The 12137-nt window shown below is 51.0% G+C and overlaps 1 protein-coding gene across 5 annotated transcripts in view; it reads left to right on the top strand.

The window, feature by feature from the left end:
* The window catches only part of Esyt3 (extended synaptotagmin 3), a 55197-nt gene that overhangs the window by 30795 nt on the left and 12265 nt on the right, over window positions 1-12137 (top strand). For 3 of the 5 annotated variants that reach the window (XR_003846292.1, XM_008848456.2, XM_008848458.3), the window contains exons 4-11: window positions 1546-1622; window positions 3093-3159; window positions 3711-3800; window positions 4690-4745; window positions 7556-7676; window positions 9277-9447; window positions 10162-10244; window positions 11786-11834. Coding sequence is in view for 4 of the 5 variants with exons in the window: in XM_008848456.2 (XP_008846678.2) it covers window positions 1546-1622; window positions 3093-3159; window positions 3711-3800; window positions 4690-4745; window positions 7556-7676; window positions 9277-9447; window positions 10162-10244; window positions 11786-11834 (714 nt within the window). In the remaining variant the exon portion in view is untranslated. The remainder of the gene's footprint in view (window positions 1-1545; window positions 1623-3092; window positions 3160-3710; window positions 3801-4689; window positions 4746-7555; window positions 7677-9276; window positions 9448-10161; window positions 10245-11785; window positions 11835-12137) is intronic. The other 2 variants (XM_029553730.1, XM_029553731.1) reach the window with 2 other exon arrangements.

Here is a 12137-nt window from a genome sequence, read left to right as displayed (position 1 = left end):
TGAGCAAGTGCCTGTCCCCAGCCCAGGCTTCCAGTGAGGCCAGGCCAGAGCCAGGCTGTGCCCTCTATAACTTCTACAATTGTGGGGACTCCCAAAGAAAAAGAATATCAAATTAAAGTTGCGTAGTACATTCAAGGGCTGGGATTCAATCCCCAGTACCATAAAAAAAAAAAAAAAAAAAAAAAGTCTAAAATGTCAGATGTCAAAAGAAAATTAAATCAACATGAGAGAACTAACCACAGTGTTACATTTTTTTTTTGAGACAGGGTCTCCCTGTATCCCCAGCTGGCCTGGAACTGGCTGTATAGACCAGGCTAGCCTTGATCTTAACAGAGGTCCACTTGTCTTTTTATTCCGAGTGCTGGAATTAAAGGTGTGTGTCACCATACCTAGCTTTAAGTTGTGTGTCTTAGAAAGCTGACATGTTGTACTATCAGAGATGCAGAAAAACACCACACTTTTTAAATTAACTGCGTACCCTGTCCCTGTAATGCATTTTTTTCTACATTTTTGCTCTATACTCTGAGAACCTTTTAAAGGACAAGACAGTTTTGATTTATTTATTGTTTTTATGTGTATGTGTCTGAGTGCTGGTATTAAAGGTATGCACCACTATGCCTGGCTTTTTCTTGATGATACATTTTAAAATGCTACTTGCAGTGGAGTGAATAGAAATTTAATGTAATCTTTTATTGGGACAGATTGAATTTTTTCTCCGATATTTGTGAAAATTTTCAAACATAAATTTAAATGAATTATTCAGTGAACATCACAGACCTATCATTTGAAGTGCACAGTTGTTAACTTCTCTCTGTGGTGTGTGTGTGTGTGTCCATGCATCTGTGTCTATATTCATCTTTCTTTAAAATGCACTTCAAACAAAATAACAGACATCAGAGAACGTTGGCCCCTGAGTTCTTTGATGTGTCTATTACTAATTCAGTTTCAAATGAAATTTCATTTTAATCTATTGGTCAGTCATAACCAGGCTACCCGAGAGAAGAGCAGTGGGCCGAGGGGGAGCCTGGGGACAGAAAGTGTCAGATGCCTCAGCCAGGAATTCCCCCCCACACACCCCGTGCCCATTGGAGCCAGCTCCTTCTCATCTGTCACACTTGAGTTAAGTGCTTCTCTCTTTAGGTCACCTTGATACCCACCCCCCAAGTTGGGAGTGTTCCTGAAGTCCCCGGCCTCTCTGGATGCGGTGGATGCTCCTTACTTAACTGCTCTTGTGCCATTTGTCTCCTGGACTAGGCTGTGTGGCCAGGCTATGGCTCGGTCTCCAGTGCCCCTTGTCTTTGCCAGGCTACATGGAAAGATGCCCAGGAAATAGCTGTGACAGGAAGGGAGAGCAAGGAGGAGACTCAGGGGAAGAAGGGAGGGTGTCTGAGCTCAGGATGAACTTCTGGGTATGCCTCAACCCAAGATGACAACAGTCATGTTTGGCAGGGGGTGAGATTGAGGTGGGGGTGGGAAAGCCAGTGTTGGCAAGGGTTGCCTGGCTGTGGGAACCTGCTGGTCTAGCCCTTCTGCCGTCTCTTCCAGTGCCCCAGGGTGAATGGTGTCAAGGCACATACTGACAAATGCAACCGGAGGCAAGTGACCTTGGACCTACAGATCTGGTGAGCCTTAGTGTTTGGGGACAGGGTGGCTCTAGACCCAGCAGCTTGAAGATAGAGTGCACCCTGATTAGGAATGTGAAACCCAATCCAGGAACACAGCCTCCTCCAGACTGGGGCACAGGTCCTTGCTGAAGGGGGAGTACAGAGGAATTGATGGGGTGTGACCGCCCCCCACAAAACCAACTCTGTCTCATTCCTCCACCTGGGCCTGGCATCATACACCCACAGCTCCTCTGGGTACCATGGCTGGGGTGATGGGCTTTTCGAGTGAGCCACAGCTGAGCCACCTGGAGGTTCAGAGAAGCTTCTACAGAAGGTGTAGCTAGAGGGAGCCAGTGTGACAAGAGGTTGATGGGACAGGAGAGCCCCAAGCACAGATAGTAAGAGGTTGGCTGACTGGAGAGCTGGGCTCTGGCACTTCAGGAAAACTAGAGGATGCGAACATGAGGCCTATTCAGTGGGCTGGGCTTTGGAACGGGCACAGGCATCTCTTTCCAATGAGGCTTATAATGGGCTTATTAGGAAGAAGGAAGATCAAGCTAGGAAGTCTTCCTGGAGATGGGGAGGTTTGGATAGTGCTTTAGAAGACAGAATTAACCTCCATGTTGCCATTTCTTTCCAGAGTCTCATGTTCCCTATCCTTGGCCCAGAAACAGAATCTGGCAATGGGGTCACCCATTATCAGGACTGGGCTCCAGTGTTTGGGGATGGTGGCAGGCAGCCAGGTGCCCCTGGCCTCAGAGGCTTGTCAGGAGAATCTTATATGAATGATTGGGGTACCTTCAGGCCATATGGCCCACTCAGCCTCTGAGACAGTGCTTGGCATCCCTAGCTCCCTGTTCTGCCTATGCCTACTCCATGGGCACTGGGCATTTCTGTGACCTGGGACATCAAGCACCTGTGCCCATGTGTGCAGATGTCTAACCACCACTTCTCTGTCCCCATACTTCCTTCAGACTTTGGCAGAATCCCCTGACCTTTACTCTCAAATATATCCATTCTGGGCTCCTCAGGGGCCATCACCTGACAGGAGTCACCAGCTGGCCCTGCAGCCTTCCAGCCCAAGGCCTCGTTACTTTACCCACTTCCACGCCAGCAACATCTGGGACAATGGCAGGATGTGGTAGAGGACCCGGGGGCAGGGTCCTAGCAGTAGTGGCAGGATAGTGTATTTATCAGGATCACCTCCTTTTCATCTGTGGGTGCCGTGGGCTAGGTGGTGCCGAAAGGCTGGGCTCTAATAGACAGAAGTGGGGATATGTGTGTGGCACCAGGTGCAGGGCCCCAGGGAGGGGCTGCCTCCCTCCTAGAGTGTAGGCCTAGGTCAGGGTCAGAGGTCAGGTCCGAGAAAGGCTGAGGCTGTTGGGGAAGTGACATGCCCAAGTGACAGTTGAAGGCTATGCACCGTTGGCCAGCTTCTCCACTTCTCTGAGTGGTGGAAATGGCCCCTTCCTTCACCCTCCATTTCAGCTACATTGGGGATTGTGAGATCTGCATGGAGCTGCAGAAGATCCGTGCAGGTGTGAACGGCATCCAGGTGAGTGAGGCTGACATGGCTCTGCTGTTCCAGTCCCTTCAGTGGGTTCCTGGAAGTGGAACAGGCTGTGAAGGACAGGATGACCCCAGACATCGGCTGGGGACAGGAGCAGTTGCAGGCCCAAGGTCACACGGTCAGCCAGTGGTGCTGGGCTTCGCCAACCCTACTCTGCTTCCCAGCACTGCAGCCATCTGCTTGCAAAGTCAGGTTTTGACTGTCTGAGGAAGTGAGGGAGAGCCATGGCTCAGAGACCCACTGGGCTCCGGAGGTAGAAATGCCTCATGACAGGAGCTGCTGTCCAGACTTGGAACTCATTTCTGGGTCCCAGCTACCAGCACAACACAGTGTGGTTAGCTCCAACAGTGCAGTCATACCTGTGTCCAGGCCCATGTACACTGAGTGTGTTCCTTTCAGTGACAGCAGGCAGCCTAGCAGACAGTCCTGACACTAGGGGCAGCAGGGGTGTGGAATGAGGCTGCAGAAGGGCTCAGCTGAGCAGCAGGTATAAGAAGAAAGGAGTTTGGTCCCTCACAGCTCTCTGTGCCCACCAGTTGCAGGGCACCCTGCGGATCATCCTGGAGCCCCTCCTGGTGGACAAGCCCTTTGTGGGAGCTGTGACCATGTTCTTCCTTCAAAAGCCGGTGAGCCCAGGACCTAGGGACAGGCCTGGTGCTCTCCATGAGCAGGCACCATCCACTGAGCCTCACAAATTGGGATTTGACCCAAGAATGAACATTGCCTCAGCCTGCCACTTCTGGGCATCTGGGACTCTGATCTCATTCACCCCTCAAGGGAGCCTGAAGAGTTAGACTCAGCTCTCCTGTGATGAGGAAACTGAACTGAGAGAGGGTCACAGGGTGGTCAGAAGTGGAGCTGAGACAGACTCCAGCTCTCACGCCCAGGTCAGCCGCGTTACAGAGCTGCCCCACCTATGATGGTTCTGTCACAAAGTGGTAGGCCTGACAGCCTGAGCTAAGGCCTAGACCCTTGCTTTAGTTTCATTCTTCTTCTGTGTTAAAACACTGATCAAAAGCAGCTTAGGGGAGGAAAGAAAGGGTTTACTTCAGCTTAAGGTTACGGTCTCTTACTGAGGGAAGTCGGGGCAAGAACTCAAACAGGCACTTGAAACAGAAACTGTGGAGGAACACAGCCTGCTGGCTTGCTCAGACTCATGCTTAGCCTGCTTTCTTATATAACCCAGGACCACCTGCCCAGGGACTAGTGCCACCCGCAAGGGACTGGGCCCTTTTGCATCAGTTAACAATCAAGGGCTATCCCCCACAGACCAGTCTGATCTGGATAATCCCTCAATTGAGACTCGCTTCTTAGGTGACTCTAGGCTGTGTCAAGTTGACAGTTAAAGCTAAGACACCCATCTATGCCCCAGAGACCTAAGCAGGCTGAGAGGCATCCTCCCTACCTCACCCCTACAGAGGGTGCACCCCAACAGACTAGGTTTTTCCTTTGGGAGAGGGTGTTAGCCCTGGGCTCCTAGCTCCGTGAATCGAATGCCTTCCCTCTGCCCTGCAGCACCTGCAGATTAACTGGACAGGTTTGACCAACCTGCTGGACATGCCAGGCATCAAGTAAGTGGTGGGGAGCTTGTGAGACATCCAACAGTGCTGTGAGCTCCACCCCTCCTGCTCTGACAAGGAATAGGCAAAAAAGGGCAAGCACTGGGGGAAAGTGTGTGTGTGTGTGTGTGTGTGTGTGTGTGTGTGAGGGCAAGCACTGGGGGAAAGTGTGTGTGTGTGTGTGTGTGTGTGTGTGTGTGTGTGTGTGTGTGTGTGTGTGTATGTTACCCCTGCTGAAGGTTTTGCTCAGCATTACTCTGAGGGGCACAGGTTCCCGTTCTGGTGCAGGGCGAGAGTCACTCTGATCAGAAGAGATGTGTAGTGACCATATGAGCTGGTGAGTGGTGAACACAGGTCTGGAACACAGGCAGCTCCTGACTCTGCCCCTCAACAAATATGTGACTGAAGTTATGTTACTCACTTCTCTGGGTCCTTCTCAGTAAGAGGGCATCCTGCCCCTCTTTCCTGAGGTCCCTGGAGACATGCAGGTGTGTGTGGTTGCAGCATGCTGTGTGTACACACAGGCAAGTGTCCTCCTCACCCTTCACCCCTTTCTTGTGCCCAGTGTAGTGAGAAGCTCAGGTGGCCTCTGTGACCATGGTACCAAGCACAGAGATGAGGAGAGGCACTGTCTCAACAGAGGGCAGTGAAAAAGTGCAGGACTAGGGAACCCCCCTCCCCAGGCCAGACATAGATAGATAGCCTTCAGGCACCAGGCATCTTGCATGGAGCAGAAAAGGTTGTTTCCTGTGACCCCAGCCCCGTTCTCCATGCTGTAACCACCAGTCCTGTCGTTCTACTCCAGAAGTCATCAGCCCTGTGTCAGAAGAGGACACTGAGGTCCAGAGAGGGGAATGCCCACCCAAGACCAGGAATCTAGGGGGGCATGGAGCAGGAATCTTGGCCCAGGCCCCAGGTCTATTCTTTTTTATTAATTTTTTAAAATTTATTTTTACGTGTATGAGTGTTTTGCCTGCATGTAAGTGCACCACGTGTGGAATGCCCACAGAGGCCAAAGGGTGCCGTCAGATTCCCTGGAATTGGGGTTACAGACAGTTGTCAGCCACCATATGGGTACTGGGATGTGAACCTGCATCCTCTGCAAAGGTAGCCAATGCGCTTAACTGCTGAATTTTCCCTTCAGCCCCTCTTTTTCTTTTTTTCTCTTTAAAATTTTTTAGATGTTTTATTGAATTTTTGTGTATTTCATACAGAACCTCTCCATTAATCTTAATCATCTTTATACCCCCTTCCCCACTGGCACCTTCCATAGCCCCCCCCGCTGGAATTCATACATTCTGTCATTTGTGTTAAGGCCTGTTGTGTCAAGTTAGTGTCCCCAGACGTTCCTCAGTGCAAGTTCACCTTCTGAGGTCTAGTCAGCCTATCTAGAGTCCCTCTAGGAAGATCAGCCCTTCTTCGCCTAGCAGTACTCAGCTGCCAATATTTCTTCAGCTAAGATTGGGGTCTGCTGTTCATTTCCCCAGTTCTATGCTGAGTTTCTGTCTGCTTGAGTTTGCATGGGTCTTGTGCATGCTGACACCATTGCTGTAGATTCCTATGAGCAGGACCCCAGGAGCTTTTTAAAGATTAATTTTAATTTTTTTATTTTTATTTTTAAATATTTTATTATTTTTATTTTATGTGTATGAGTGTTGCCTGCATGTATGTGAGTGCGCCCGTGTCGTGCAATGCCTCGGAGGTCAGAAGAGGGCACTGGATTCCTCTGGAACTGGAGTTAAGGATGGTTTGTAGCCACCTTGTGGGTCCTGGGAATCGAACCCTGGTCCTCTGTAAGAGCAGTCAGTGCTCCTAGCCACTGAGCCATCTCTCCAGCCCCTTTATTTTAATTTTTAAAAATTGTATGTGTGTGTGTGTGTGTGTGTCTGTGTGTGTGTGTCTGTGTGTGGGCATGCGCACATGTGAGTGCAGTGTGTCTGTGTGTGGGCATGCGCACCTCTGAGTGCAGTGTGTCTGTGTGTGGGCATGCGCACATGTGAGTGCAGTGTGTCTGTGTGTGGGCATGCGCACATGTGAGTGCAGTGTGTGTGTGTGGGGGCATGCACACATGTGAGTGCAGTGTGTCTGTGTGTGGGCATGCGCACATGTGAGTGCAGTGCCTGCAGAGGCTGGAAGAGGGCATTGGATCCCCTGAAGCTGGAGTTACAAGCAGTTGTTAACCTACCTAACATGGGTCCTGGGAACTGAACTCTGGTCCTCTGCAAGAACAGCAAACTTTCTTTTATTGTTTGTATTTTATTTATTTTTATTTTATGTGTATGTGTGTATTGCCTGCATGTAGGTAAGTGCACCCATGTCATGCAGTGTCCGCAGAGGACAGAAGAGGCTGTCGGATCCCCTGGGACTGGATTTATGGTCAGCTGTTAGCTGCCATGTGGATGCTGGGATTTGAACCCGGGTCTTCTGCAAGAACAACCAGTGTTCTTAGCCTCTGAGCCATCTCTCCAGCCCCCAAGAACAGCAAACTTTCTTAACAGCTGAGCCATCTCTCTAGCCCCCGAACCCCAGAATCTGTTCTTAAGCTGCCGCTGCACTGTCTGAAACAAAGCAGGGCTTTGGTGGGGGTGAAGGGAAGCTGCAAAGGGCACAGACAGGAGCTACTCCCTGAGACAGGATGTTGCAGTGTCAGAATGTATGCCTACCTCACATCCAGCATCTGGGCAGGAAGGGGTCAGCACTGCCTGTGGTGGAGCCCCTGCCAAGCTTAGGTTCTTGGTGCCAGTATTGAGGATGGGTGCAGGGACAGATGGCATGGGGAGGCAGTATCACCCCTCCACAGCTGGTCGATCTTGATGTCCCAGTGAGGTATCAGACAGCCTTCTGGAAGATCTCATTGCTGCCCATCTGGTGCTACCCAACCGTGTGACTGTGCCTGTGAAGAAGGGACTAGATGTGACCAACCTGCGCTTCCCTCTGCCCTGTGTGAGTACCAGGAGCTGATTCTAGGGCACTGAGCCAGTGAGGAGGGACAGCTGGCCAGGGCTGGGCTCTGAGCAGTGTTCTTCAGGTGATAATCCTCACTCTACCCTCTGAGGGCGTGACAACCCATTTCATAGGGGGCCGATGAGACTGGGAAGGGTGAGTGATTTGCCTAAAGTCACCATCTCGGGAGGGCCAGCACTTAGGCAGTCTACTGTGCTCCTGTCCCCAGTGTAGCTTGTGGTGGGGGCTGAGGGTAGTCACTTATGACACCTGGAGGTCCCAGTTCGTCCCTCGGGAAGGCTCCCTTGACTGTGCATTGGTGGGAAGGACCTAGGTCTACGGGAAAGGGGGATTCTTGGTTGGGCCAGGACTGAGACTTCTTTAGGTTTGGGTCTTCTTTTCCCTGACATCCTGGGGCCTCCTCAAGAGGCCCAGGGAGATTGCCTTGTGGCTGCCCTACAGAAAGTGGCTCTGGCAAAGGGGCTGCAGATAGGGCCACTAGAAGAGGAGAAAGTACCCGTTTTACCATCTGCCAGATATAAGGCTTTCTGCTCATGCTCAGCCTCACACACTGCAGTGCACACATAAGGCCCAGAGATGTGGGCTGGCTAAGGAGGCAGCATGGATGTCCCCTCAGCCTTCCCATGGTGGCTCACTGACTTTCACCCACATTCTATCCATAACAGTCCCAGAATAGTAATGCAAACATTGTCAGAATCCCAGAAACATTTTGTCCTCAGAGTATGTCCCATCAGAAATACACCGTCAAATGGCCATTTAAGTCTTTGAGGATGGTGCCAGTTCATTTATGGTAACTGGTCAGTAATATTTATATCAGTTTCTTTCATCTGTTCTCTATTTTCAAGGTTAACTTTTAATTTTTTTTTCTTTTTTTCTTTTGGTCTTTTTGAGATGGTAGCCCCAGCTTTCCTGGAACTCACTATGTAGACCAGGCTGGCCTTGAACTCACAGAGATCCGCCTGCCCCTGTCTCCTGAGTGCTGGGATTAAAGGCGTGCGCCACCACACCAGGCCCACGGTGTCCTTTATAAATATAAATACAGGGTCACCAGGTGTGGTGGCACATGCCTTTAATTTTAACACTTGGGAAGCAGAGGCAGGCAGATCTCTATGAGTTTGAGGCCACCCTAGTTTATAAAGTAAGTTCCAGACCAACCTGGACTACATAGTGAGACCCTGTCTCCAAAAAAAAAGAAAATCTATCATCTTTCTACATACATACAGGACCCTAACACCAATACAGGCAGGCCCACAGCATACCCGGGGTATCCCTAGCACTCAGCTTGTGCGGGTTGCACAGAGGTGCTGAAGAAAGGAGGAAACTCAGGTGGCATGCTCATTGGCATAGGATGGCCTAACAGTGCCAAGTCTGGAAGCAGTGAGTGTGAAGGCCAGAGCCTCGGGCAGAGCTTGCTGACACAGTGCAGAGCCTTGGCTGGTCACTGCTGTCTCTAGCCACTGTGTCTCCATCCAAACCATGGATGAAGCAGCAGTGGTATGTGGTGGCTTTGGCCTGACATCCTGGTTAGGATTGGCATGGGCAGGAGGCAGCAGTGAGCCAGGGCTTGGGTGTTTTCCAGGGGGTGATCAGAGTTCACTTGCTGGAGGCTGAGAAGCTGGCCCAGAAGGACAACTTCCTGGGACTCGGAGGCAAGTCAGACCCCTATGCCAAGGTGAGCATCGGCTTACAGCACTTCCGGAGCAGAACCATCTACAGGAACCTGAACCCCACCTGGAATGAGGTATATGAGGTGAGCTTCTCCTCAGCCTCCCCCAGCAGCCCTGGGGTGGCACTGGACTATGTTGGACATGGTGGCTCTTGTAGCCCAACAGGGAAAGCCCTGGCTAAGGGTGTGGGTCTTGCTATGTGCAGACAGATCTGTGTAACTCCTGCTTCCCTGTCCAGCGGGCTCTCAGACCTGATTTTCAGTCCCTTTTCCAGGCCAGAGTCAGATTTATGGGAGGTTTTCAGAGGAAAGGGAAAGAGTCCTTCACAGACAGTTCTGCCCCACTGCTTTCTGCCTCCCCTTCGAGAGTTCAGCCACTCCTGGATGGGTGGACCTACAGGCCCACCAGTTACATGTTCCAGGGCCACCCCTGGCTGCCCCTACCACCCTGCCATTACAGATGCCATCTACATTCTCTGTTACATCTGAGCCCAGGCAATGAAAGCAGGATGAGAAAGGGCAGCTTAGTTTCCTGTTGTCTCAGCACCTGGACCGGGAGAATGACAGGCAGGTGCCCACCGCAGACAAATGGCAGCCACTGTCCCTTGAGCACCACTGGTGTGGCTTGCTCGTGTTGACTCCAGTCCTCTCTGCTGCTCTTCAGGGGAGAGCTATCATCTCTTTCTTACAGGCGGGGTTCTAAGGTGCCCTAAATTGGGATTTGGCTCCTCGTGGGTTAAAAGGTCTGATTCATCAGTCAAGACCTGCAGGGCAAGATGCCTCTCTCTCTCCTTCCAGTTCATGGTATATGAAGTGCCTGGGCAGGACCTGGAGGTGGACCTGTATGATGAGGATACCGACAGGGATGACTTCCTGGGCAGGTAAGGAGTGGGGATCTGGGCTTTGGGACTTCTTCCCTGCTTGGAGTGCAGGACTGAGCCTTGGGTTAGAGACCAGACAACCCTCTCTGGTCACTGTGACAGAGTGACTGCACTAGGCAACCTGCCCCCATGAGTCTACAGTCCTGCCACAGACCTTCCCAGGAATCTCTAGCCCTGACATAGACCCTGGAAGGGAGCAGTTACAGAGAGGATCCAGGCTTGTGTCCCCACTGGAATGTTCCCAGAATCCCATTTGGGAGCATAATGACCAGGCGTCCAATTCCAAGAAGCCTTGGTCATTCCCTGTGGAATGGAACCTAGGCCCTCAAAGCTGTGGGAAAACCAAAGTGACCCTGGTGAGGATGTTTGGCAGAACCTCAAATTTACATGGTTTTTAGTCTAGGAGGCCCACTTCCAGGAATTGCCTATAAAAACACTAGGCCTTAAAATCTTACTGCTGAGGTCTTTTACCCTGCTAATATGGACAGTGATGAAGACCTGAGTGAATGTCTGAAAACATTTGCCTTTGCCCACTACAGAAAATCCTGTGGCTTTCAAAAACAAGCAGAGTATATGTATATAGTAACTGAGCCATCATGGCATACTGTCAAGTAGGAAAGGGGTACAGTGGGGTTGGATTCAGTCTTCCAGGAGAGAAGCCAGGGGCCATTTTGGCTGCTGTGAGCAGAGGAACAGGGGAGTGACAGGCTATTTATGCCTCAGAGGATAGGAGGCAAAGGAGGGAGCCAACTTCAATCCTTGTGTGTGTTTCCATGAAGATGTAATCGTAAAAAGTCGAAACTAGACCAAATGGGAGATACAGTCTGACAGTTTAAGAAACAGCTCACCACCAGGTGTTGCTGGTCATTTTTATTTTCATCTTTATTTTTATCTTTAGCAGTTTTTATAGTACTGCAGGTGGGAAGTGTGGCTTGTGGTACCTGCCTTCTGGGCTGAGTTCAGGTGCATTTTGAATGATGCACAGTTCTAAGTTATACAGAGATTGTAGCTTCTCTCTGGCTGGCAGGCCCTGCAGATTGGGCTTGGCTTATGGTAGGTTAGGAGGTCACTGGTATGGGACTTTCTGGCTCTCTTACATAGGTCATCAGTACTTGTCATTTTCAGGGACTGGCACCAGTTTTCAAATCATAAGAGCATTTGGCTGTTGAAGTGCTTCTGGCATTTAGAGGTACAGGTCCAGGAAGTTAAATTCCTGTGATACACGGACAGTTTTGCGCAATGAGGAATCACCCCACTCAAAATGCCAGTAGCAGTGTTGTTGAAAAAGCCAGAGGTGATGTGTCCAGATCCCTACTTGCCCCCTCTGGGGCTGGGATCCCCTCCTTCTCCATAGCATGTGCACAGTAGAGCAGTTAGCTAGCCCTCCCTCCTCTTCAACTGTGGTTGCCTCCCACTGCTTCCCTGGGATGAATGAGGCCACTGTCCCAATGGCTACACTCTGCTACTTGAGAACAGAGTCCAGGGTGGGCCTCTGTGCTCTGCTCCTAGATGGCTGTGCTCACTCTCTCCCTGTCTTTCAGCCTGCAGATCTGCCTCGGAGATGTCATGAAGAACAGAGTGGTGGATGAGGTAGAGGTGGTGTGCCCTGGGGTTTCCAGGGATGCCCTCTCCCATGCCCAGTTCTAGCAAGTTGTTTCAGCCAGCTGGCCCTTGGCAATGGGTCTGGTCCCTTTGTGTTGGGCTGCACAGATGCCCACCCTCAGGGACAAGAGCTGCGGGTGAGGCCCAGCTGGCTCCAGGAAGCCCCCTAGGGCTGGGTTTGCAAGAAGCTTCCCTGGGAAATGTCCAGAGTATAGGCACCCAGAAAGGGACAGTCACACTAGAGGGGAAAGCAGGCTGGGCCTGAGTTTTACCATCCCCAAATGTTGTATT

The sequence above is a fragment of the Nannospalax galili genome, unplaced genomic scaffold (assembly GCF_000622305.1).
Source record: "Nannospalax galili isolate Female #2095 unplaced genomic scaffold, S.galili_v1.0 scaffold1844, whole genome shotgun sequence".
NCBI classification, from domain to species: Eukaryota; Metazoa; Chordata; class Mammalia; order Rodentia; family Spalacidae; genus Nannospalax; species Nannospalax galili.
Note: the sequence above shows the minus strand (reverse complement) of the source record. Positions and strands in the feature narration are given on the sequence as shown.